General features: G+C 49.6%; 8 protein-coding genes across 8 annotated transcripts; 5 read left to right on the plus strand and 3 right to left on the minus strand.

Moving 5' to 3' along the window:
* Window positions 1-524: 524 nt before the first annotated feature.
* Window positions 525-2570, plus strand: BDW43DRAFT_318376 (putative RING finger domain protein; the record flags this gene model as incomplete). The annotated part of the gene is made up of 4 exons (XM_032048694.1): window positions 525-632; window positions 706-1289; window positions 1325-1783; window positions 1838-2570. The coding sequence occupies 4 exons, from the start codon at window positions 525-527 to the stop codon at window positions 2076-2078; spliced, it is 1392 nt and encodes a 463-aa protein (XP_031902363.1). The 3' UTR covers window positions 2079-2570.
* Window positions 2127-4209, plus strand: BDW43DRAFT_35190 (amidohydrolase). The gene is made up of 2 exons (XM_032049950.1): window positions 2127-2646; window positions 2732-4209. The coding sequence occupies exons 1-2, from the start codon at window positions 2465-2467 to the stop codon at window positions 4134-4136; spliced, it is 1587 nt and encodes a 528-aa protein (XP_031902364.1). The 5' UTR covers window positions 2127-2464; the 3' UTR covers window positions 4137-4209.
* BDW43DRAFT_35282 (putative aminotransferase family protein (LolT)) lies at window positions 4210-5878 on the minus strand. Its single transcript, XM_032049952.1, has 3 exons — window positions 5699-5878; window positions 5056-5647; window positions 4210-4994 (listed from the first exon to the last, which is right to left on the minus strand). Exons 1-3 carry the CDS (start codon window positions 5769-5771, stop codon window positions 4283-4285), a joined length of 1377 nt encoding a protein of 458 aa, XP_031902365.1. The 5' UTR covers window positions 5772-5878; the 3' UTR covers window positions 4210-4282.
* Window positions 5879-6192: 314 nt separating this feature from the next.
* BDW43DRAFT_270583 (uncharacterized protein) lies at window positions 6193-8035 on the minus strand. Its single transcript, XM_032041345.1, has one exon. The coding sequence runs from the start codon at window positions 7409-7411 to the stop codon at window positions 6887-6889; it is 525 nt and encodes a 174-aa protein (XP_031902366.1). The 5' UTR covers window positions 7412-8035; the 3' UTR covers window positions 6193-6886.
* A 580-nt stretch (window positions 8036-8615) lies between these two features.
* On the plus strand, window positions 8616-9440 carry BDW43DRAFT_318382 (uncharacterized protein; the record flags this gene model as incomplete). The annotated part of the gene is made up of 4 exons (XM_032048695.1): window positions 8616-8874; window positions 8922-9129; window positions 9161-9262; window positions 9347-9440. The coding sequence occupies exons 1-4, from the start codon at window positions 8769-8771 to the stop codon at window positions 9438-9440; spliced, it is 510 nt and encodes a 169-aa protein (XP_031902367.1). The 5' UTR covers window positions 8616-8768.
* Window positions 9441-10796: 1356 nt separating this feature from the next.
* BDW43DRAFT_309393 (uncharacterized protein) lies at window positions 10797-15753 on the minus strand (the record flags this gene model as incomplete). The annotated part of the gene is made up of 4 exons (XM_032046696.1): window positions 10797-11098; window positions 11163-14994; window positions 15056-15515; window positions 15662-15753. 4 exons carry the CDS (start codon window positions 15751-15753, stop codon window positions 10797-10799), a joined length of 4686 nt encoding a protein of 1561 aa, XP_031902368.1.
* Window positions 15754-17646: 1893 nt separating this feature from the next.
* BDW43DRAFT_35356 (putative alcohol dehydrogenase) lies at window positions 17647-19384 on the plus strand. Its single transcript, XM_032049954.1, has 2 exons — window positions 17647-18698; window positions 18756-19384. The coding sequence occupies exons 1-2, from the start codon at window positions 17898-17900 to the stop codon at window positions 19050-19052; spliced, it is 1098 nt and encodes a 365-aa protein (XP_031902369.1). The 5' UTR covers window positions 17647-17897; the 3' UTR covers window positions 19053-19384.
* A 107-nt stretch (window positions 19385-19491) lies between these two features.
* On the plus strand, window positions 19492-20285 carry BDW43DRAFT_309395 (uncharacterized protein; the record flags this gene model as incomplete). The annotated part of the gene is made up of 2 exons (XM_032046697.1): window positions 19492-19605; window positions 19701-20285. 2 exons carry the CDS (start codon window positions 19492-19494, stop codon window positions 20283-20285), a joined length of 699 nt encoding a protein of 232 aa, XP_031902370.1.
* Window positions 20286-24660: the final 4375 nt, after the last annotated feature.

Consider the following 24660-nt stretch of genomic DNA (forward strand, 5'->3'; position numbering starts at 1 on the left):
AATGGCTGGCAATTATGCTAATTTTTTATTATTTTTTCCCTTGTTTTATTTTGTTTGTGTTTCTAATGATAATCAAAAGAAGGAGAAGGAAGGAAGAGGAAACCTTCACAACAAGGCATTCTCCGAGTCACTTGATTGGCTCCGAAATCAAACCGGCGAACGTCATCCGACTCACACTCACTTTCCCCGATCATTTATTCTCGTTCTTTCTCCACCCGCTGTCTTGTTCTCAGTATAAATAACGAATCCTAACGATCGCCTCCTTTTATAATGCGGTCTTGAAATACTACCCATAATTGATCTGGCCTGCAGAACGTGCATGGTGGCCCCGAGAAACAATGAGTGACGTTGCATGTCGACTCTTGCGACTCTTCACCTAGTACAATTTAAATCATCTGACGGGCTGACGTTCTTGTACATTCTTTCCGTTCCGTCTGCCTAGTAATACTAGTCTTGCTTGTCATCGTGTTGGACCTTGTCTCATCCATCTATCTTTCGGCATAACTACCTTCGATTCATCCATCATGGCCGATGTGGGGGATCGTATGTTTTGTCATGCCTGTGGCGGAGTATGGCTACGCAGAGAACACGGGCTAGAGTGCCCACGCTGTGGCTCCGAATTCACCGAAATTGTATGCCATCCTTCCTGCTACCTCCTCTCGTGGTGTAAAGCTGTTTATTTGGTCATAAATACTGACGGGTAAGATCGAAATCCCGCCAGATACGGAAGAAGATACGGAAGCTCCCGACCCTCCAATTTCCGTCCCCGAAGAACGGTCGTCGCATACCCCGGCGAATCCATGGGCAGGCCATGACCCTTGGGCCCATGATGACTCGGACAGAGACGGCCATGATTGGGATCCAGGGAATGGATTCCGTCACCACACCTACCGATCTCCGGACGGCCGATTTACATTTTCCAGTACGACATACACACATGGTTTCTCTCCACGACGGCCGTCAGGTCAGCAAATGCCGGTAGATCCTCTGATGCCCATGGTACGCGGCTTGGATACGATCTTCCATGGACTGGCCGATACCTACAGACAGACGGAGTACAGGCCAGCTAATGATCGGAACTCACCCCAGGGGATGGGAAGGGGCGACGGACTACAACAAGAGCACGGTCCAGATCCAGGACCGAGGGTGTTTAGTCGATCGTTTGATTTTGGTTTTAACCCGCGTAACGATGGGAGCATGGGATCCGAGTTTCATACCGCAGGAGGGCTCCATCCCCGGGACGCCGACGGTCCACAGCCCATGGGAACCCCCCTGCGAACTCTGGGCGAGTATGTTCATTCCCCGAGAGCATGGCCGGCCAGAGAGTGGTAGCTGACTCGCATAGTATTCTTGAGCTTTTCCGAGCCGATTTTGGAAACAACGGACAACCAGGCGTCGGCGGGACACGTGTGATGACGGGGCCCAATCCTCTCGCGATTTTATCTACTTTGCTAAACCTTGACCGACATGGTGATGCGGTTTACTCTCAAGAGGAACTAGACCGGGTAATATCACAACTAATCGATCAAAATGCAAGAGGGACAGCGCCACCACCCGCAGCTCCCAGCGCTATTCAGTCCCTGCCGAAAAAGAAAATCGATCGGGAGATGTTGGGCAGCGAGGGTAAGGCGGAGTGTTCAATTTGCATGGACCCCGTGGAAATAGGCACGGAGGTCACGGTGCTCCCCTGTAAGCACTGGTTCCACTACGCCTGTATTGAGATGTGGTTAAGTCAGCACAATACGTGCCCCCACTGTCGGCGCGGCATTGACCTCTCGACACCGTAAGTTCCCATCCGCGGTAGAGTGTCCGCTTCTGTCGCTAACGGACGCCCTAGGCCCGGAGGAAGCAGCGATAACCCGGTAGTAATTAATGGTAGTCCGGAGATGTCCCCTCGCCGACCCAGTGGCACCGTTCCCGAATACAGCGGAGTCGCACCTTCACGATGGTCCGGGAATGGTTCCGAGACGGGGACAGCCGGACAAGAACAAGATCAAGGACCAACCAGTCGGAATGAGAATCAAGGCGGAGGAGGGTTTACTGGTTGGGTACGAAGCCATTTTGGAGGAGGCGGCTAGTCAAATTGTCTCTCTTTTATGATACGTATTTCTTAGCAATTGCCTTTACGGAACACGCCTGGGAGTGATCTATAGAGCTAGTTCTTTACTTTTATTTTTGGCATAAATTGGACACTGGAATGGACATACCATCCGATCACTCTGGGAGTGATAGCCAATAATGGGTCTGTGACTAATTTTTATTTTTATTGATTTGTATACAAGAACTACTAAACTTATCAAGTTTTCTCCACATTGATTGATTGGAGTTATACCCCACTTCAGCCATGCGCCCTAATCGCGCCCTACTCATGATTAGATTGATAAAAGGTGCCCTCCCCCTCTTCATTTCTTCATTTCAACTCTCTATACAGCATCCGGGTTAGCCATTTATACATTCTTCAATAATGAAAACCCTCTACAAGAACGGTCACTTCATCACCGGCCAATCCCCCGAACCAACATGCATGATCACGGAACACGACCGCATCGTTTATCTCGGCGAAGAAAGCCCCGCCATGTCTCACCACCCAGAGACTCACATCATGGATCTAGAGGGTCGAAAAGTCCTTCCAGGGTTCATTGACGGGTACGTACATAGACAATACATCCCACACCCTCCAAATCCCCAAAACACCACCAACTAATAAGAAAGAAAAAAAAAATAAATATAGACACATGCACCTGCTCCTCTTCGGCGCCTCTCTCTCCAAAATCAACCTCGGAAACTGCACCTCCCTATCCGACATCCGTGCCACCATCAAAGAAGCCGCATTGCAAAACCCCACCGCTGAACGACTTTTCTGCCGCGGCTGGATGCACTCCATGACCAATGGCGAAGCCCTAGCCAGCATGATCGACGACCTCGACCCGCGCCCCATCTTCATCGATTCCAAGGACCTTCACTCTGCCTGGTGTAACAGCGCCGCGCTCCGCGAACTCAACGTCGCCGAGATGCCTGACCCCGCCGGCGGGGTGATCCACCGTGACGCACAGGGAGCTGCATCGGGTTTGCTCAGCGAGGCGGCGGCCGTGAATATCGTCTGGCCACACGTAGCCAAGGTGGCGAGTCTGGAGGAGAAGTTGGGATTCGTGCGGCGGGCGTTCAGTGAGTACAACCAGGCCGGGTATACGGGAATTGTGGAGATGGCCACAGATGAGAATCTGTGGGCGACTGTGAAGACGTTACGGGAGCGGGAGGAGGTCGGGGTGAGGATGGCTGCGCATTGGATTATTTCGCCGAAGAGCGAGGTGAGCGAGGTGTTGAAACAGGTGGACCGGGCGATTGAGTTGCACAGTCTTTATAATCTGGAGACGAGTCCGGATTTCCGGATTGCGGGGATCAAGGTGATCTGTGACGGGGTTGTGGATGCGTGCACGGCTGCATTGATGGAGCCGTATTCCACCGGGGCTAATTGCGAGCCGCTTTGGGAGGCGGAGATTCTGAAGAAGGTGGTTAGGAAGGCGGATCGGGCCGGTTTGCAGTGTGCTCTGCATGCGATTGGGGATGCGACTGTGCGGTTGGCGATTGATGCGTTGGAGAGTGAAGGGACGCCCGGGCGACGCCATCGCATTGAGCATTTAGAGCTGACGGCGCCCGAGGATGCGAAACGGCTCGGCCAGTTGGGCATCACGGCCTCGGTGCAGCCTGTTCATGCTGATCCGGCAATTCTAAAGGCTTGGCCGACCCTGCTGGGGGAGGAGAGGTGCGGCCGCGCGTTTGCGTATAAGGATTTTGTGAGTCATCAGGCGACGCTGGCTATCGGGACGGACTCGCCAACGGCGCCGCATTTACCCTTGCGGAATCTGTATACGGCTACCACGCGGCGGTCGGCAAGGGAGCCCGCGTCGTCTACTACTGTCAATGAGCATTTCAAGCTGTCATTGTTGGAGGCTGTCGGTGCTGCGACGACTGGGTCGGCGTATTCGTGTTTCGCGGATTGCTTTACGGGTCGCTTAGAAGTAGGCAAAAAGGCGGACTTTGTGGTTGTTGATATGGCATGGGAGGCAGAGAAGCTGCTAGAGGCAGAGGTGTATGAGACGTACTTCAACGGAAAGAGGGTATATCGGCGTGACTAGAGACACCTGAGTCCTCACTGTATATAGTAATGAGGCCGCATGTGTGTATGTACATAACCCAGTATAAAGTCACAGTAGCACCAACCAACAGACTACCTCGACACCTACAGATTCCGAAAAAGCACCGAAATCAAGCTTTCAAAATCCTACAGCTTCGCAGGCGATCCAACCTCCCCCTCCACCCTCGCCAAACACTCCTTCAAAACCCCGGCCAACCACTCAAAATCACTTTCCTCAAGATAAACCTGCGCACTCAACCTCGTCCAAAGCCACCCCCCATACTGAAAAACCGGCACAAAAGTCCCATATTCCTCGATCAACGTATCCCGAAACCATAAGCTAACAGCCGGCACCACAGCCGGCTTCACCGACAGATACGTCCCACCCTTCTCATCCCGCACAGTCGTAATAGCATGCCCGCTCTCAGAATCAGAAGTAACAGCAATTGGCAACCGCACAGTCGCCAGTCCACACCTCCGCAGCTGACTCGCCTCCCCTTCCTTCAGCCCGGGTTCCTGCATCACTTCTGTCCCGAGTGCGCGGGCAACGATATCTGCCGCCGAGCGTGCCAGTTTCTCGAGGTAAGCGTGGATACGGTCTTCGCCGCCGCAGACCTCGGCGCGGAACTTCAGCGCAGAGCGGACGCACAGGAAGGGCGTGTCGTCTGTCGTGGGGGTGTATTCGAAGAGATACTCGAATGCGGATTTAGAGCCATCGTTTTTCGCCGGAGCGGGGGATGTCTCCGCAGAGCGGGGAATAAAGCCCCAGCTTGTTGGGAGGGTCGTTCGAATTAGATGCTGGTTGTGAAGTGGGACATAGAGGACTGCGCAGCCCCGGGGGACGAATAACCATCTATGACTCCCGTCAACGCCCTTCATAAGGATCAGAAAGGTAAAGTAAAGAAAAGAGAAGCACATACTTGTGCAGATTACTCGTGAAAAAGTCCGGGCGTAACGCCCCCAAATCCAACGGTATATGTCCGATCCCATGCGCCCCGTCAATCAGACTCAGGATGCCCTCCCCCCGACATACCTCCGTCAAGGTCTCGAACGGGAACCGCACCCCGGGCATACTAACGATGGTATCGAAGACCGCAACCCGGACGGTCAGTCCCTCGTTCCTCGTCTTGGTCACTACGTCCCGGAAGCGGGTGACTAGCTCGTCATGGCTGATGGGTAGCTGGTACTCGACCTTCCGGGTCTGGAGAGGTGTGCTCTCCGTCAGGGAGACGAGACCATGCTCGACGGCACCGTAGGTGGTGTCGAAGTAGATAAGTGCGTCGTTGGGTTGGAAGATCAGGTTGCGGAGGACGGTGCTTACGCCTGTGGTCGCGTTCTTGACGAGGACGCATTCGTTGACGGGCACGTTGAGTAGTTTGGAGACGGCGAGGCGGGATTCGTCGATGCCTTTGCCGCGGGTTATGCGGATGAAGGCGTCGGGGCGGGCTTCCGCAGCGTTTTGGAGGCTGTGGAGCGTGGATTGGACGGTACGTGGGTAGGTGCCATAGGAGCCTTTGTATTGTTAGTTGTGTCATCTAGGATGAAAGTGATTGAAGGACGTACCGTGGTTGAGGTTTTTGAAGTTGGGGTCGAAGAGGAAGTGCGCGCGCATGGGAGCTCCGAAGGGGGTCGTCATATTGTTGGTTAAGGTTAGAGATGATGTTTACGGAAGAGAAAATAAGAGTTGAGATTTGAAGGATTATCACAGTTGGGGAAAGCGTCATTAACTTATATGTAGTCCCTGAGCGAGGGTAGAGAAGTTCCCCCGCTAGATATAATTAAGTATCGATATGATAAATAAATGATACCACCTCATAACCCTTGGCCAATGAGAATTTGCCTAGTTGGAGTTTTTGTGTTGTTGATTGGCGGAGGGGATGAACTACTTGCAGTAGACCCAGTATGATCATTTTTATCTTAAACTTGATATCAATTGAGTCATCTAGTATCCTGAATACGAGATGAAGCCCTAATTACTAATTACTGCTTATCTGCTTATTACAATGTAGGTCCTTCTCCATAGCTCACTTACATTTTCCATTCACTCGTTCTTATCTGTTCGACTCACTCTATATACCGATCAAAGCTCAAGCCCGGTACGTGTCAAAGCACTTGACCGTGAACTTCCCAGTCTCATCCTGCGTTACAACCGCATAAAATTTCCCAGCGCATTCTCTCTCTGTAAAATCAATCGTGGCGGTCTCCCTAGTCACAGGACTATGACTCCCGCCTCGAAGCTACTCTCAAGAATGTTGAACTTCATCTTGGGCGAGAGTTGAATCTTCATATTGTTGAGCGGATTGGTCTGCCCCCTCCACCTCCCAGGTATACGTCAGTCACCATGGTTGTTTGACAAAAAACTGGTACATTCACAATTTACGGAAGCAACAGGAGCAACCACTCCTCGACTATTGAGCTTTCCCAATCCGATCATGTACGTGTTGGTTGGGACTGGGAAGTCAGTTCCGGTGTCAATCGCGTATGAGCTCGCGAGGCAGTGGAAGGGGAGGGCCGTGATCGTCGGGGGATTGTGCTTCGATGACCATGCCAAACGTGTCTACAGATTCACGTTAGTGAATTCCTTCTTCAATCACTCCGGTTATCACAAAGAACATGCCACCAGGAGTCCCCTCCTTGACCCAAACTAGTGCGCAAGCTCATACCAGTATTGACCGTCACTCCGGGCGCGGGTTTGGCCGTGGCAGTTCCGACCCCTGGGTAAGGATTGGCAAGTTACAGCAAACATGAACCTCAAAGAGAAGTTAACATACACGCATAGTAATCGACGCCAGTTTTGATATCAAAGTACCCGTGGTTGAGGACGAACGAGGTATACCAGACGTTCATGCACGCCTCGGGAGAAGTTCCAGAGATGACCGGGGGTTCTATGAAGAGAGCATAGTTGCTGTTCACACCACGCTTGCTTTGGAAGTTGATAGTGTAAACGGTCATCATCTTCTCGGCAGTAGGAGGGTTTACAGTTGTTGGGGAGACTTTTGCGTTTGATGAAGGGCGTTTGTGACTGTGTTTGATGGGCTGGACAGGATGGGTTGAAAGTGCACAGCGCTCAGCCTTCTTAAATAGTTTTATGGTCAGCCAAGATGACCTATGATATATGATAGTAGTCATTTCTTGGTGTAAACGAGCTTGGGCCACGTCAGTTAGAAGCGGCCAGAATACCAGTGGGGCATCTTGCATTCTTTCTACCTCCAAGGGAATACTTCCCGAGGCAATCTGCACCAAGTGTTGGCGTGTATGCCAATACATTTGAGACATTCGAGATACAGCTGAGATTCGCTTTCTTGCACTATTGACAGACTTGAGAAACAACAAAGAGAAATGAGATTCAAGGCGGGGGTTCTCGGTTTGAGGTGAAACCCAGGGTCGTATAGGTTTCACAGAGTGATGGACGATGTGGAAGCTGAACTCTAGGTATAAACGCCGGTCAGCTGAACCACTGCAGCGTTAGCTAACCGAAATATATGCAAGCTCGCTTACGTTCTCAAACAAATGGTCCGAGTGCCGCCACTATATCGGACAGGATGAGCGGGAAATGTCCGTCGGTCTTTACAATATGTCGGTCTTAGTTCAGCACATAGAACTATTGAAATGGTCTTAGCCACTTCAGCAACTTGCACGATACTTACTGGAACCACTCGCCATCGATGTCTCTGTTTGTCGGTCGAGCTCGCTTCTAGCTACTTTAATGGCAGTGTGGTTCCTATACTATAGTATCGGCCATACCCTTTGACAACCCCCACCGAAGACCAAACGACGCACATAAGAGGCATTTCTACCATTGGTCTCTGGGCAGAGATGAGGCTTGGTTCCTAGTGTCAGACACAACAGATCGCTTTACCGAAATATTGAATAGGACCCGTGATTGCTCACCTAAGTTATCCTACATGAGAACTGCATAGTTATTATGAGCAGGGAAATGGCTGGCTGAGGTTGTGTGTCTCTGTAGCGGTCACTTTCAGCTTACAGTGAATGGATTCAGCTTATCATTCGAGTGGTCGACATGCGTAATAGTAAGGATTCAAACAAAAGGGAAGGAAACTGAATGGGTTTGACTGAGCTACTGCGGTATACTGAACAGATGTGGTCGATCTTTAATAACCTAACGCTAGTATACTCTCAGAACGCCTAGCTACTGGATCTTATAGGACTTGTTCTATCAAAACGTTATGTATAGCCGATCTACCAATTGGTATTGGCCTATGGTCCTTTCTTCGTAGGCAGGCTAGGAATTGCTCATGGGAGCCACCTTTTCAATATTCTATATAACTCTATAAAACAGCTATTCACTAAGTATATATCAGATGCCAGCAATACTTGGTGCTCATCGAATGAGCAACGGAAAAATACAACACCCGGATATTCGTTAGTATCAAAACGAAGAAGCCCGTTTCTCCTCATCTTGCTAAAAATTTGTTCCTTGCCTACGCTAGTGTCGATAAGCATAACACCTAATAAGACGGTTGCTGAGCGCACTGGTTTCCCAACCATCGCTGAGATCGAAGCGGCAACTGACATTCTCAGCATACTTGACAATTCAGCCAAAGTTGTTCGGGTGTAGGAGCATTTTGCGGTCAAATTCGGCAATGGCATTCTACTTTCAGCGGCTAAAAACATGAGGTTCCTTGCGGCCAACAGTAAAGTGCTGGTACCTAAGGTCTACCCAGCGTTTGTTGATCTGGAGAGCAATCGGACTTTTATCATTATGGAGTACACCCATGGTGACAACTTCAGAGATTGCTACATCTTTTACGCCCCCCTCAGAAAGCCATCATCTGCAAGCTCGTTAAGGATTCAATAATTGACCTCCAAAATATGCCAACCCCAGGTTACCTGGGGACCTTGAAATGCCAGCTTTACCATGACGGTGTCTTCTGGACGACAGATTATAAACCGTTGATCTCCGGCCCTTTTGCAAGCCAGGAGGAAATGAATCGTGGAATTACAGAAAGGCCACGCCAGACAGAAACATCTCAGTATTCGATTATTGCAAAAAATGGCTGATAGCAGCACACTCCACGACCACCGAGCTGTTTTCACCTATGGGGATCTGCAACTGAAGAATATTATGGTCGAAGAAGTTGAATCTCGGGAGGGTGGAAGCCCCGAGTTTACAATTACAATCATAGACTGGGAAATTGCCGGCTGATGCCCTGAATACTGGGATTTCTGCAATGCAACCATCTCCTGCAGTTTTAGGCCCGACTGGCTTGAACTCATTCCAGACATTGTAGACGAGTATCCTACGGAATACCTCGTGATGCAAGTTATTTATGGCATTATATAAAACTAAAGAGGAACCGGGGATCGCGAGCGAAGCTTTACAACACTCCGTTTCAAATCTGGCCAAGTCCCCTTTAGTGAGGGTTTCCGATCTTCATCTTCAAGTCCGGCACGAATGAAGCTGACTCTATAAAGTCCCTGGGGACTTGTGGGTCATATATCGCGCCAAAACGCCCTGAACAGGGCAGTGTTTGAGCTTTACGCGCTCTTCATCTTCTTCCAGTTGTGGCATGGAGGACTACCATGATGCACTTCACGTGGGGCGCGCTATGTTACTCTATATATAGCCACCAATCACCATAAGTGTTTACCTTAGCGGTATCCATTGATATCTCGTAGAAAGGGCTGTTGGTTGATAAGCAGTCATTCAGGTGTTGTATGCTGCCTCAAGTGGATCATCCAGCCCAAGGAACACCAAAAAGTATCACCGTTATTACGTCCGCCGTTTCCCAACAATGTAAGTGTGGATAATTGAGACCAGTTACTATACAGTATATCTAATAGTGCGCTGGAAGAGAAGAAGATGCCGGCTTCGAATTTACTGCCAACCACAAGCAAATAGAACCTCTAAGAAACCTACTACCACAAGTACCGGTAGGGAAAGTCAAGTGTGTATGTCCTGCGTATATTTATATCCCTATATAATCCTGGTTACCACAAAGGAGCGGTAATTCAGGTTGATAAATATTCTAGAGCAAGGTTAACTCTGCTTAGATCTGTTGAGTGAGCAACTAACTAGATACGTCAAGGAGAACATCTAGATGAATATGTCTATAGTCAACGCTCATCTATTAAGATACACTATCTCTTCGAAGTGTTCCTAAAGGACTATCAGAAATAAAGATCAAGCAGCACAGCAAGGTAACTCCGGTCAGTTCTGCGATGTGGAACACCGTCCCTTTAATAGAAGAAGAGTCGGTTGGAAGAATTTACCGGCAGGTCCTCCTAGTACGTTTCAATATCTGATCCGCCATTTCTGAGTAGGTTTTGCTCAGCCCATGAATGCAAACTAGCAGCAAGGGGATTATTGTGGAGTTGAAGAACTGTTATGCTCCTCGGGGGCCAATCGGTCTCCCTGCAGTAACGCTCATATTGAGTCAACCACACGCGGACTGATACACAGTGTTCTGGATAAATATCTACAATTGAGGTTCGAATTTAAAAGCAGAATAAATATACCCACATCGTCAACTTGTCAGTCCAACTTAGAGACAGAAAGTATGCAGAAACTAACAGGAAACCTATAAATCATCGTCTTTGTACGTCACCATATCAGGCTGGGAATGCAAAAACTACCCGTACATATCTCGAGATATTCACAAAATGCCAGGTACATGCCACTATCGACTAGGTATGCCATTTACCGCTTGCCCTTCTTGCGAGGAGCAACAACCTTGAACGCAGCATTGCTGTTATCCTCTTCACGGTGCGCGCTCGATGATGATCCCTTCTTAGCCACTTCATTCCATCCACCACCATTTTTCTCCGCGAACGCGTTGGCCGAGACGGGGTCCACAATGCCCTTGTCGGCCAAGGTACGACGACGGATAAACTCCTCGGCGAACCGGCGGCCATCCAGGGTTTGCGAGTTAGCATACACCGAGTCCGAGATAATCTCCGCTTCAGCCGGCAAGAACAGCAACTGCTGGACAAAGTCATCCACTGTGAAATGTTAGTATCACTTTGCTATAGAGTAGGTTGGGTCGGATGGGTTATGGGGACATACCGTTGATGTTGCTGTTTAGGCCCTTGCCTAGTGCCAACTTGGCCCATTTGGTGAATTCCTCAACCGCGCGGTTAGGGTTGGACGGAACTGCGGTGTTAACAGTAACGGCCCGCGGCGTGGAGATAGTAGCGGGCTTGGGCTTCACGGGCGAGGCGACCAAAGGAGTGGTTCCGGTAGTCGATCGTGGCCCGGAGGGAGCAGCCGGAGGAGCCTTAGCCTTACCACCGGCCCCAACCGTGGTCCATGCACCTGTGTTCACGGGAGTGGTAGGGGTAGGGTTAGGGGCAGGAGTCTTGCTGGCCAGGTCTGCATACCGCTTACCAGTAGAAGAAGGAGCTGGTGGGCTAGGCGCTGCTGTGGCCGCACTCGCCGCCGCCGCCGCCGCCGCGCGTTGCTTACGAGCTTCCTCCTCTTTCTGGATCTGTGCGAGGGTCTTCTTAGCACCGCTAGGGGCAGCGGCCTGGCTCTTGTTGTTTCCCCACACCGAGCCAGAGGATGCGGGAGTAGCGGGAGATCCAGTACTAGCCCAGTTGGCAGTCGATGGGAGACCTGGAGTTTGAACCTGGACCTGGCTAAGACGCTCTTGTTCGGCAAGGAGCTGAGCACGACGAGCAGCGGCAGCCAGTTCTTCCCTCTGAGCAGCACTACGAGCCTCGGCCTCTTGAATCTCCTTCAGTGAGGGACCCTTGGGCATGTCATGCACTTCCTTGGCCCATGGGGCGACGGACGTGGTAGGAGCTTCCACAGGAGTCTGGGTCTGAGATCTCGAGTTGGCAGCAAGCGATTCCGCCACATTCTGGCGGCTGCGCTGCGCCGCAGGGGCTGGAAGGGGCGACGCAGAAGGTGGAGGAGGGAAAGGTTGGGGCATGGCCGGATCACTCGGGATAGACCATGCTGTATCATTTGTAGTTTGGCTCTGCTGCTGCTGCTCTTGCTCTTGCTGTTCTTGCTGCTGTCTCTGGGCGGACGCGGCTTTTTGAACCTGCTGAGACAGAGTGAGGACCGGTTCGTTGTCGTCTGCCACAGTAAGCTGCTCTACTTCCGCCGTGGGAGAGTCGACGCTAAGGTCTTCCATGGCCTCGGCTTCAGCCTGCGAAGATGGACCCGCGGCGGGATGAGTCGGGAGCCCCTCTAAAGTGCGCAAACCGAATTCACCTTCCTGTGCCCTCAAGGCGTGGAACTGGCGGAGCCGTTCCTCACGGGCCTGTTGGTCAAACAGGCTGTCGCCTTGAGAGGTGTCGAACTGCTCCTGTTCCTGCTGTAGGCGAGCGCGGTCGTGGAGCATTGTAGCAACCTGCTGCTGATGGAACAGATTTTCCGGCTGCCGAGTGGCAAAGGACGCAGAGCTGCCAAAGGCGAATGGATCCGGTCGGTTCACGTTCAAACGCTCAAGAAGGGCGGGCAGCTGATCTTGACTATTTCCCAGATCCGTCCCAATTAACTGAGGTCCAACGTTGGGCAAAGGGTTCGGCCTTATCGGAGCGGCGGCATCGAAGAAACCACCAAGAGGCTGCGACTGTTGCTGTTGTTGTTGCTGCTGCTGCTGTTGTATGGGTCCTTGGATAGGTGAGGGTTGAAAGCCAACAGGCGAGGCAATGCTGCCGAAACTTGGTTGGCTGTGGAGGCTATGAGCGCTTGAATGATGCTGTAGCTGATGGGGGTGCATGGTGGGAGGCAGTCCTTGGAATTGCATTTGTTTCATCATGGCCTGTTGCTGTGCGAGGTGTTCCTTCTGTCTGGCCATTAGATATTGCTCCTCCTGTTTTCTGCGTTCCAAGGCGTTCTGCTGTTCGGCAGTCAGGGTAGTACCAAAGCTGGGGAAGCTGCCAGGGAAGGGCGGTTGGGCAGCACCAGTAGTCGTGTTTCCTTGCCAATGGCCAGGGTTAGGATCGGGGCCATGAGGAATGCCGATCTGGGGAACCAAGAACGGCTCACGCGAGTTACCAATGCGTCGCACTAACTGTGCCAAGGGCTCAAATTCTGGGTCCTCGAGCTTCTTAATTTGCAGGTCAGGACTGAAGAACCCTGCCTTGAACCAGTCGTGCATCTCAAGACCGGTCCAAGGACCCTGGATGTTCCCCTGCGGATCACGGTAGATCCAGCGCATCCGATCTGGCATCACCATGGTACGCTGCTGTGCAGAAGGAACAGAGCCGCCACCGTTCCCAGATTGTCCAGGAGTCTGACTGGGCTGAGGTGCGTCTGGGGCCATAGAGGTGGGAATGGAGCCAACAGCAGACACAGGGGTTTGAGAGGTCGATGTGACTGTAGGTGGATTTGGCTGGCCAGACTTGTCTGACTGTTGGGGATCTTTTTCGCGGGTTAGTAAATCATCCTGCACCCAGAGCCTCTGCGAGATCTTACCTGGTTGCCGAGAACCATCATCGAGACTGCCGAAATCCGTCCGGGCTTGGTCACCTTGCATCTGCTCCTGCATCGCCGCTGGGAAGAGAGATCCTAACTTGCTCGAGCGGCCAATGCTTCCCGAACCACTGATGCCAGGACTGAAGAGGCCGCTTCCTCCCATGGTCGATAGGCTAGGGGACTGAAGATCGGCCATCGAGCCAAAGATCGGATCACCAAAGCCAGCGCCGAAAGCAGATCTTTCTCTGGTTGGAGTACCCACGGCACCACTCGAGGGCCATCCAGACGCACCTCCTAGGGATGGAAGGCCACCCAAACCACCCAAGCTCGAAAAGCTGCGGTTTCCAGCAACACTAGAAGTCGCGCTCCGGTCGATCGAAGGCAAGTCCATACCCGACCCGACACGTCTGATAGAGCCAAACGCGGCAGTATCACGTAATCCAGTGAGGCCCGGATGGTGAGAGTTCTGGATATCAGAACCGTCAGTCTCGACATCATCCACGTCTCCTCTGTCGCCGTGCGGGCTTTGGTATGGGTTGGTGTTCGTTGGACTGGTTGGCTCATGGCCCGGGATTAAGCCAGGGGTGGGATTACGCGAATTTTCATGGCTCTGCATCAGTTCCCGAAAGCCGGGGATACTAGAGGTCATTCCAAAAGCGCCGAATCCCGACTGATCAGCAGCCTGGGATGGAAGATCCTGTGAGCCTCCAAGCGCAGCACTCCCGCTCCGAAGTTCCTCCTGGAATGGATTTGTCTCACTCCGTCCCGTGCGGGTCTTGAGAGTTTCCCCCCAAGGCGATTGAGAGCGCTGCTCCCCCTCACCGGCCAGACGTTCCAGGTTGCTCAAGGATGGCTTCTCCTTCACCGCAGCAGACATATCCTCCGAGCTATCCTTCGAAAAGAGACCCTTCAGGCGACTCTCCCCCCGAAGACTGCCAAAGCCTGGTTTCTTCTCAGTGGGATTCGTGCCCAGCGAGAAAGCCCCGAAGGCCCCCATGGGCGAAAAGCTGGCATTTTGCGACGCCGACCCCCACGGGGAAGTGGTTGTCCCCGGCGCCGCACTCAGAGGATTAGTCGCACTACGTTTGAGAGAATTAAATGGTGAGGCGGTCTCCGAGGTGGCTTCCCGAGCAGATTCTTTCTCCTTCTCCTCCCATCGGGCGGTGGAGGATGTGTCTCGAAAATCGGTCTTGCGACGTAGGAGAGACGGCGGCGGGGTCGAAGTATTCGGCTCATCACGGAAAAATCGAGAACCACCCGTGGTAGGGGACATAGGGTTTCCAACAGAATCGCCTGTTTCCCGACGCCTCGGCCCTGGTCGATTCGCGCTTGGGGATGAGGTGTTGTAGTTATTGGCATGACTCTGGGAGATCGATGATTTGCGTGCTCCCACAGGGGTGCCCGTGTTCTCCTTGGGTGCATTCGTCGGTGGTGGCTTAAGCGGGGAGTTCACTGAGAGGGAAAACAACTACGCCCGTTCAGCACAGCTCTCCCTTACACCATTTAAGGCACCAAGGCCATTAACAAACAGAAAAGATGGCAAAGACACGAACCTCTTTCTCATCATCAGTCATGTCCACTAGGCTCAAGGGTTCCATCTGTCCTCCATGATCCCAACAGACCCCTGGCCCGGAGGGATTATCTTTCGAATCCTCCCGCCTGCCCCAAGCACCGTTGATGGCGGATGCCTCTACCTGCGGATTCCAGTCGGCAGCCAAGTAATCTGCAAGATTCTTACCCAACACACCCATCTCCCGTTGAGACTTATAGAGTTCTAACAGCTGATCCTTGGAATACCGAGTATCATTGGTTGCCCCATTCCGGAGTGCGCTAGACTGGTAATTCGAGAGCATATGCGGGGGGGTGTAGGTACCAGCCGTCGGGGTCGTAGCGGATGCGGGCTGGCTGGTATCCCGGCTGTGGGAAGGGTTCGTCGCGACTGATGGACGGCGGAAAGTTTGTGTTGCCCCGTTCATGCGAGTTCGAGCCCTAGAATTCGCGTTAGGTGTTGCAGAGACAAGTTTCAATCACGATAAAAAAAAAACAAAAAAAAAAAAAAAAACCAGAAACGAGGAGGATATACGAGGATAGATTGTAGGAAGGGATGAAATAGAGAGATAGGTAGGATTCCATACCATTCTCCACTGACAGTGCCATCACCTCGTCGAGAGGCGTCAGTGTTGCCAGCAGCGGCCGAAGCAAAACTAGAAGGGAGTGGCGTAGGCATTATGAGGTGGATAGTTGGGCGATGGAGTAAGTCTTCCGAACCCAAAGAAGAAGAAGTATCCAAGTTGAGAAGAACTCGTTGTGGTTGTTTGTTCAGTGGTAGACGAAGAAAGGAGGATATGCGAGCGTTTAAGGTGAAACGACGCAGAAGAGAGGGCAGGAATTCCTGAGAGCTACTAGTCCGTAGACGATCAGCTGTGGTTTTATTTCGGAGGCGGAAAGCGTGTGGCACGCGAACCAACCTACTCTGTTTAACACTTGGAGTTTGCTTCGGTAGCAAAAGGGGAAGAATTGAGGACAGGCCAACAGCACGAAACGCTAGACAGATCCAAGTCAAGATCAGAAGATCGAGTTTCGAACGAGTTCCTGAAAAATGAAAGAGGCTTTGCGGCGAATTAGCAAGGGGTCGTGGAATTACCACGGAGCAAAGTCGTATGTAAGGTAAAATCGTTCCCGTTGCCAGCCACTTGGCGGTAGTCGTACCGCAATGTTACAACTTTTACCAAACATACCCATTAGGTTGCCGCACACAAAAAAAAAACCCACAATCAACTCGTGAGTATCTGGGGAAGTGAACATCTAGACGATCATTCCAGATATAGCTTGGAGAACACCCTATCTCTTTGTATCATTTCGAATACGATCAGCAAACCATCACCGTTCGAGCTATCTCCAGGAATTTACAATCCCTCCCCCAGGATTGGTATGGGCCCAGTAAATTCTGTTTCCATTCATTAGGTTTTTTTCTCCCTCCGGAGTGCGTGGTGACAGCACCCCAGACAAACCTACAGACTCTATTGCCACGTTGGTGTCGTCACTGGCGGTTTGGCCGCAAACGCTTTGGATTTCGCATTCACCCGGTATTTTTAGAAATTTTGCGTCAACATGAAAATGAGCATGAAATGGAAATCAATATAACCATATTTGCCCTCATGACAAATACTGAGTCCACTGCCACACGGCATTTGTATCCCTTCTTCGTCTGCAACCTGTAAGGTATATAGATAGATATGCATATATGAGTGGTGGACGGAAAGTGACGTTATTGACTATGTGTGCCCCTAGTACTCTCTCTACTCTCTATTCATGGATCCTCCTCGTACTCAGAACCAACCTCCGCAAATCATGGATCAGTTAGCCTCCGGAAGGAAATCAAATACCACAATTTTTAATTTTAATTTTATAATGATTTTTTTTTTTTCAAATTTTTCCTGACTGATCTGGCCTGTACTACTTCAACCCATCTACTCCACTTGGCTTATTCTCCTATCAAACAGTTTTAAGGCAGGATTTGCTGTTTTCATGACAACATGTGACCTGGTACAGTATCTCGGTATGCTCACCTCGATTCTGAACATACAATCATAACAAGCACAATATCTTGCCCATTAATCTCCAGAAACGCTAAATGGCACCCCTGGCAGAGGACTAATGCGAATAATATATGGATTACTTTATCGCCTCTCGATTATAAAAGAGAAGCCTCTTCCCTTGGGCGAAGACACATTCGTATCTTTCAAATTGTATTTACAATTTGCTTCAGATCTGGAACAATGCTGACTGAATATTGTCTCGGTGCATATATTGATCACTACATGGTAGAAACTGTATGCAGCTGAGCAAGCCAGATTTGCCGATCGCGACCCATCCACATGTAGGCAAGGGATCAATCGTACACCAGTGAGGGTCAATTAAACTATCTTAGACTATGTATATATATATATTCATTTCCATTTGAAGCAAATAATACTTATAAAGCTTCTTCATATTAGACAGTCCATTAGTCATTCATTTACTGAGACTACAACCTCGGTTCAATTCACCTGGATGAACGGAAGAACAAGCACAACATCACAACAGACCGTCCATTCTAGAGATTTAATATCGAAGAATAATTCAATTGGTGCTAGAACTTATCATATCCAATTGGCTTTATTCATCCTCCATCCAGATCAGTTCTAGGAGATATTGTAATCTGACAGCTGGCGGTCTTCGGTTATCGATAAACTACTCCCCAAAGCTTATATAACTATATTCCCCGCACCACTAATACAGTGTTTATCAGACACAGTCAAACAATCAATCCAACAACATCTCCCACTCCATTCACAGATCCAGTGTGTAGAAGACAATAAACAGTTCACAATGTCGAAAGCGATTTTCCTCTCCCAAATCGAAGGCAAGCCAGGGCAGGTTTACTATCCACTCTCCATCCAGAACCTGCCTAAGCCGACACCGGAGGGTCGCGAACTACTGGTAAAAATGACCGCGGCGTCATTGAATCATCGCGATGTCTTTTTGCGCCAGCATCTTTATCCCGGAGTGACATTCGATGCGCCCATGGGGGCAGATGGCGTTGGTGTGGTTGTAGGTACTGGCCCTGCGGTGTCCAACCCGGAGCGATGGCAGGGGAAGCGGGTCATCTTGAATCCAGGAACGGGGTGGAATGATTCACCTGATGGACCGGAAGATCCGAAGGGATATCGGATCATGGGTGGTACCAAGCTCTACAACAAGGGGACGATGCAGGAGTACCTCACCATCGATGAGTTCGAGGTGGAAGAGGTCCCCGAGCACTTGTCCGATGCCGAGGCGGCTGCACTGCCCTTGACAGGGTTGACGGCATGGAGAGCCTTGGTGGTCAAGGCTGGCGAGAGGAATTCGGGCAAGGGTGCGGCAGTTTTGCTTACGGGAATTGGAGGGGGCGTTGCGCTGATAACGCTCCGCTTTGCCGTGGCTAGGGGCGCAGATGTCTACGTAACGAGCTCGAGCCAGGAAAAGATCCAAAAGGCGATTGAGCTAGGTGCCAAGGGTGGTGTTAGCTACAAGGAAGAAGCCTGGGAGAAGAAGTTACTCGCAATGCTTCCCTCGGGAAAGAGGGCCTTCGATGCTATTATTGATGGTGCCGGTGGTGATTCGGTTGAGAAAGGAGTCAAATTACTGAAGGTAAGCTTCTTATCATCAAAGCTCTAATTCCCTTTGCCTGTCACTAACACTGCCTAGGCTGGTGGTGTGCTCTCCGTTTATGGTATGACTGTATCTCCCAAGATGCCCTTTGTGATGCAAGCCGTCCTGAAGAACATTGACGTTCGCGGCTCGACAATGGGTTCTCGCAAGGAATTCAAAGAGATGGTCGAGTTTGTCAGAGCAAACCAGATCCACCCAGTAATCTCACGTGTTCTGCAGACCGATCTGGACGATATTGCGGGCCTCGACGGACTGTTCCAGGATATGAAGGAAGGCAAGCAGTTCGGGAAGTTGGTTATTGAATTCGGAAAGTCTTCAGGGAGCAAGCTGTAGGTATTTAAAGTAATGATAGATACATTAGCGAATCTCGTCCATATAATATGAGATATGTACACAGGCTCGGTCGGGATGGAATGTGCTCACTGTTCGATGCTAAACTTGGTGCATGGTAACTATCGCCCATACTTGCACAACGAGCAATGAAGCACACAGAGCTCATAGTACTCGGTACCTCCTTGGATAGGCAGTGCCGCTGGGTTGCGCTTTCCTTGCTTCGGGCCCATCCCATCTTTAAGTATGAAGGCCTCTCTGGAGGTTCCCAGTTTAGAGCACCCTTTTCGGAGAGCTACATAGTATAGCGCTATCATTATATAGCCTGCAACACATTTAACTTCACATCTTAAGGAAGTGCCTCCTCATCCATTCATTTTTCGCTCGTATATTCACGCTTGTGTTCATTGTTCACGAATCTTCAGCGTCTTGAATTTCGGAAATGAGTGTAGACATTGTGCAGCTATATGGCCCCGGTCTATCCTTTTATCTTACTCAGGGAAAGCCGCCAGCACCGATAGACGCGCCCATGAGATCACCCGATACATCGCTTAGGGTATGTTTTGGTCTCCACTGCAATAGAATACAAGACCGTCAGCCGGCATCTCGCATGAAAGCAACACAGCCATACTAACCTTTCATATCTGCTAGAAATACTCGGCTACAATGAAGGCTTTGCATATCAGCAATGATCGCTTAGAAAGTAGAGTGAAAAATCTAAGCTCCAGCACCGCTCAACTTGAGCTCGAACTGATGAAGCTCCAACACCACATCAAAGGCTTCCACGGGGAGCTTCTAGTGACATGGCAGGCGGATACCCTTACACGTCTTGTCGAGGTTGTATACGAACGATGTGGCTGGAAGCTACCTGGAGGTATCACCGCCACTTCTCATGAGGGCATGGACCAGGCGAGGGTGTCCCTGATGTATAGGACTGCGGCGCGGAAGATCAAAAAGGAGACATTGCAGAGGAGGTTTGGTCTTTCGATGCCGTATTATGTCGCTCTACAGAGGTATGATGAGGTGAGCTATCCATTCCTCAAGATTGTTGTCGGTCGCCCTTCTTACCTCATTGTAGATTGTATACTTTCGAAGCACGAATCCGTTTCGTTCCGAGTGCACATTCGCTCGATGGCTGATGTCGCAGAAGGAGAAGAACAGTCGACTGAGATTGGTCGATTTCTGGGGAAGATTGTTTCCATTATGTTACGGTCGGACCGTCAAAGAAACATCTGAGATGTTCTAAAGATGCGAAGCAGTACTGCAGTTTGTTCATCCATTCGTTTTGCATGTCTCGATTACTATTTTCAGCGTCGGAGTTTGTACCCAATGAGGTCTCGGCTCCAAGGTCTCAGAGTCACTTGGTGAGACATTTTAGATAACATGTTTCTTGTTAATTGAAGGAAGAGATTACCATGTGCCTGTCACCAGTCGCCAGAGAGGTCAAAACGCAGATGGTATGTAATTTCTCATTAGGGTAAATGCAAGATTCGAAGGCCAGTATGACAGTCGCTTCTTTAGGCCAATAGGGCTCTTCGGAAAGGCAACCAGCATGCTATGGATAAACGCCGTACTGAAGTTAGGTATACCATTCCATCTACTATTCACCGAAACTACTACCTGACTTTGAAATACGGAGAGATACTGTGGAGAGAACTTGATATTAGATTAATCAGACTGCTTAAATCAACCATAAAAGCTCTCAAGACGGCGACCCTATCACCTTCGAATCACAGTTCACTGGCCTCATAACAGTATACGGTCTAGAACGTTCAGTTTGCCTAATTGACTTGCGTATTCACATAGACTGGCCGAGAGAGTTCCCCTTATTTGTTGCAAGTTTACAGGGAAGCTATTTTCTGTACCCTGACCTCAATTTTGGTCGGTTCTTAGCCTTCGAATAGCTTCGCTTCTGGGTTTCTAGCGCCACGGCTGACTGGCCTTCCGCTCAACCTATGACAGACCAGATCACATAGTATGACAAGTGACGAGTAGTAGAGAGATAGTACGACTACTCTATTTCACAGAGCTCTGATCGACACCCGGGCACCGTTCCAACACCAGAAAACCCCTTTCGATTACTGAGAAGCGCCAGTTCAGGGATGCTGCCGTGGGGTCATGTCCCGTAGGGTTGGAGAGATAGTACTGGCGCAACCGACCAAGTGAATGCGAGCCACCCCATCCCAGCATACACAGACTAGTGAGTTCAAAAACATAGGACGGTTTATGAAAGGACGACGTCGTGCTCTCATTTACACCCGAGGTATCCAATCTGCAGTGTGCGAGCATCCCACCAGAGCATACGGCTCAATCAGGGCTATGGGCGCCAAAAATATCAGAAACCCAGCCACTCAGAAGTGCGTTCGCGTCGGCAGGCCTGGGATCGTCTCCTAACCGGGCGGTGCTGGCTGAACACTTTTGAGCTGAAATATGGGTCTGTCCGAGGAAAAGCATTTGGTAATATGGCTTAATTGCCTTTCTCTACCAGGTTCGTTGAGTAAGGAACATGAATGGGTTTATTGGAGATGCGCACCGGTAGACGAGTGGCTCTCCTTGCGATCTTTTGACCATTGCTCTGCTGATCAGTGGGCTGACTATGGTTGGTACCGTTGAAAAGCCAGTTTTTTTTTTTGGTGACTCGTTCCACTATCATTGTAACGGTTTCCTCGCGACTAGCGGGTGTAGGATGGGAATGATGTTTCTCTTGTTTTGTGTGGTCATTAGGTTCCGCAGGCAATTCCGACAGTCGTTGCGGACGGTCCCCATGGGTTGACATCTCTCATCCACGGAACAACACCGAGTAGTATTGCTATAAATATATCAACAGGGCAATATGGGAACTTTCAAACTCCTCCAGTTTCTTTTCTTGAACGGTCGATACCAGGGAATTATCTAGATGGTTTAAACGAAAATATTAGCCGAACCATAACTTTCCTAGCGGGTAAGGTACATTGGAGTGTTTTGGGTTTCGGTACCTTTTTCCCACTGTACTAAGAATAGATTTTCGAGGTACCAAGGTAGTAGTGAGAAAGTAAGTAGTCAATATCAATTCGAGTCCGTCCTTATGGAATGTCGTCATAGAATTTTTTTTTTATGTGTCCAAGCACTCAGTCGACGCGTGAGATGCGACCCTTTCAATTCCAGGAATATATATTTAACAGTATGAAGTAGAATGCAGATATCTTTTAGTGTCATGCGTCCAACCTAAAAGGTCAGTGACTCCAGGCTTAGTAAGGACGCTGATGATCATGAACCACATTTAGTCCTTAGGCACCCGATTATTAGAGCTTGGTCTAGAGGTAGAGTAGGTTCCTAACGAGGTAAGAGGAGGGAAATACCTTCTTGTTACGAACGGTATTCATTTCCAGATTCCCGGCGACAGTCTTGGCTCTTCTACACCGGGACACATCACAATGGACCAAATTAACATATGCCTATATCATGCCATGTGGCAGTGGTAAATGATGCGACACTCCACTCACCCCATTACTATAAAGCTGGGACCTGTAACACTTGAGCGTGATCCTTCCAAGTACATAATTAAATAATATACCTAACGTGTAAATATGTATGTATGAAGGCCCCGAAAAGATTTTAGATTAGCCATATAGAAGCATTCCATATTCATCTATTATAACTTAGCGAATCGTGAAAATTACCTTGAACTGCAATGATTCGATAACGGAATCGACCATTAAGATCTGCCAATAATGGCCCAAAGAGCTCAATCGATCAGTTCACCGGCCGTTTTTCACTTACCCGACAGACTAGTAAGAAGTACCAGAGATGAGGAATTGATCATTAACCTAAGTCCCGAACTAAAATAGTTAACCTCAGCTACAAACTTAATTTTTGTTCAATAGTCCATGGGAAAAAAGAGTCTGACCCACCGGTTAAAACGAGCGAGCGCAACGTTCCATCCCGCATTAACCCTCCGAAAATAACTGAAGAGTCTCTCTTAACCGTCGGAGGTTCCATAATAGATCCCGGAAGAGGCATACACTCCTTTTAGAATGTTGTTACCGGTGGTGATCATTTATTGTTGTCGGTATGTATAGAAAAACGTTGAACTACTGTCACTAACAATGTGTATCCAGTGCTAATTAGTATAGTATAGTAGTACCTACGTATATATGTACCCTGCGCGGTACCTGAACTATACTTTTCGCTCGTCGTCGCTAACCGTAGTCTAACCCACCCTAAATCCCCGCCTAGAAAAGAATCTAGATAATATATTCAATAGCTAATAATTAAAAAATTTTCGTCACTTGCACGGAAGGAACACTGGTGAGACATCTGAGGTTTTTCCTAAAGAGATTGAGCGATGATACTTGGACGCGGGTATCGCTTAATTTTCAGGGGTCGAGGTTGGACATCAAAGAGGAATCTACAACATAAGGCAGACTCTCAAGGGGAAAGGGGAAACCTAGTTACCTCTTCTGGTATTTTCTAGGGCGTCAGACTATAGGGCACAAATTGGCACAGGGAGGAAGTTTCAAGGAGTGGTTGAGGCTGGCTGAACTTGCGTCAAGACGCTGAATGGGGAAATCCGATGGTGGTTCGAACCATGGGAATGGATCGCAAAAGAAAAGCACCTATTCCTGCGTTTGTTATAGTAATGTGATCGACAACCTTTTCCCCAGCCCCCAAAACGTGCCGATCAGAACGGCCGGAAGCTGTGGACCATTTTCGCACCATTCAAACTTATATGTTCTTGTGTTTTCTTGGGCCGATGTTAAAATCCAATTGATTCTCCTGGCAGGATCTTGTTTGACAAGCACTTGGCGAACTTAGCCTCTTCCTGCGCCGCAGGAAAGTAACAGCTATGACCCCGTGCGGCATGCAGATGTACCGTATATGTACATAGTTCCGTGGTTCTCGGTAGTGTTCCGTAGGCCTGAAAAAGAAATATCCGAATCTCCGGAGGATAACTTCGGATTACAATTATCATTGTTTTGTCACTAGACTGTTCTCGCCCTAGCGTCGGAGTGTCTAAGTTTCCGATAGGATTTTCCCGAGAATAAAAAAAAAAAAAAAACACCGAAAATAAAGGGGGGACGGCGAGGATCTGGAACTGTGCGGATATATGTAAGGGAGCTTCTCGTTTTATTAACAAGGAGATGTATGATGCAAGGACATCTACATTCTTATAAGGATCGTTCACTTTCTTTCACTGCTGTTCCTCTTGTATCCCACATAAAAATGGATGTCTGTGCTGTATCCCCCCTATCGTAGTATGTCTGGTTGCCTCCTTGATCATCGAGATGCACTTATGCCGATCGGTTAATGTCATGGGACGCTGCATGATCAGGCCAAAAGGATCATCGAGCTCTGTGTAACGATGGTATATTATGTCTATCGTATGTCTATCTTTTGCACCCTACTTCACTACCTTATATGAAGGAATACACTCAAACCCACTCTCCCACCTATCGAGCATTAAAGGGGACCACGAATTTGTACAACTTCAGCCATTATATTTCTCAAGTCGCCCAACATTTGATTTGATTGCACTCGGAAAATCCTCCCCTTGACAAGCACTTTAAATAGCTTCTCAAACTAGAGCAAAAAGATGTACTATGTAATATGTTACACATAGCAATGCCGAATG

Source organism: Aspergillus alliaceus, assembly GCF_009176365.1.
Source record: "Aspergillus alliaceus strain CBS 536.65 unplaced genomic scaffold BDW43scaffold_12, whole genome shotgun sequence".
In the NCBI taxonomy this organism is placed as follows: Eukaryota; Fungi; Ascomycota; class Eurotiomycetes; order Eurotiales; family Aspergillaceae; genus Aspergillus; species Aspergillus alliaceus.

Coding starts and splice junctions, on each gene's coding strand:
- BDW43DRAFT_35356 (XM_032049954.1), top strand. CDS start 17,898: ATGTCGAAAGCGATTTTCCTCTCCCAAATCGAAGGCAAGCCAGGGCAG. Junction 18,699..18,755: donor AAGGAGTCAAATTACTGAAG/GTAAGCTTCTTA, acceptor AACACTGCCTAG/GCTGGTGGTGTGCTCTCCGT.
- BDW43DRAFT_35190 (XM_032049950.1), top strand. CDS start 2,465: ATGAAAACCCTCTACAAGAACGGTCACTTCATCACCGGCCAATCCCCC. Junction 2,647..2,731: donor CTTCCAGGGTTCATTGACGG/GTACGTACATAG, acceptor AAATAAATATAG/ACACATGCACCTGCTCCTCT.
- BDW43DRAFT_35282 (XM_032049952.1), bottom strand. CDS start 5,771: ATGACGACCCCCTTCGGAGCTCCCATGCGCGCGCACTTCCTCTTCGAC. Junction 5,648..5,698: donor CTTCAAAAACCTCAACCACG/GTACGTCCTTCA, acceptor AACAATACAAAG/GCTCCTATGGCACCTACCCA. Junction 4,995..5,055: donor TTCACGAGTAATCTGCACAA/GTATGTGCTTCT, acceptor CGTTGACGGGAG/TCATAGATGGTTATTCGTCC.
- BDW43DRAFT_270583 (XM_032041345.1), bottom strand. CDS start 7,411: ATGTCTCAAATGTATTGGCATACACGCCAACACTTGGTGCAGATTGCC.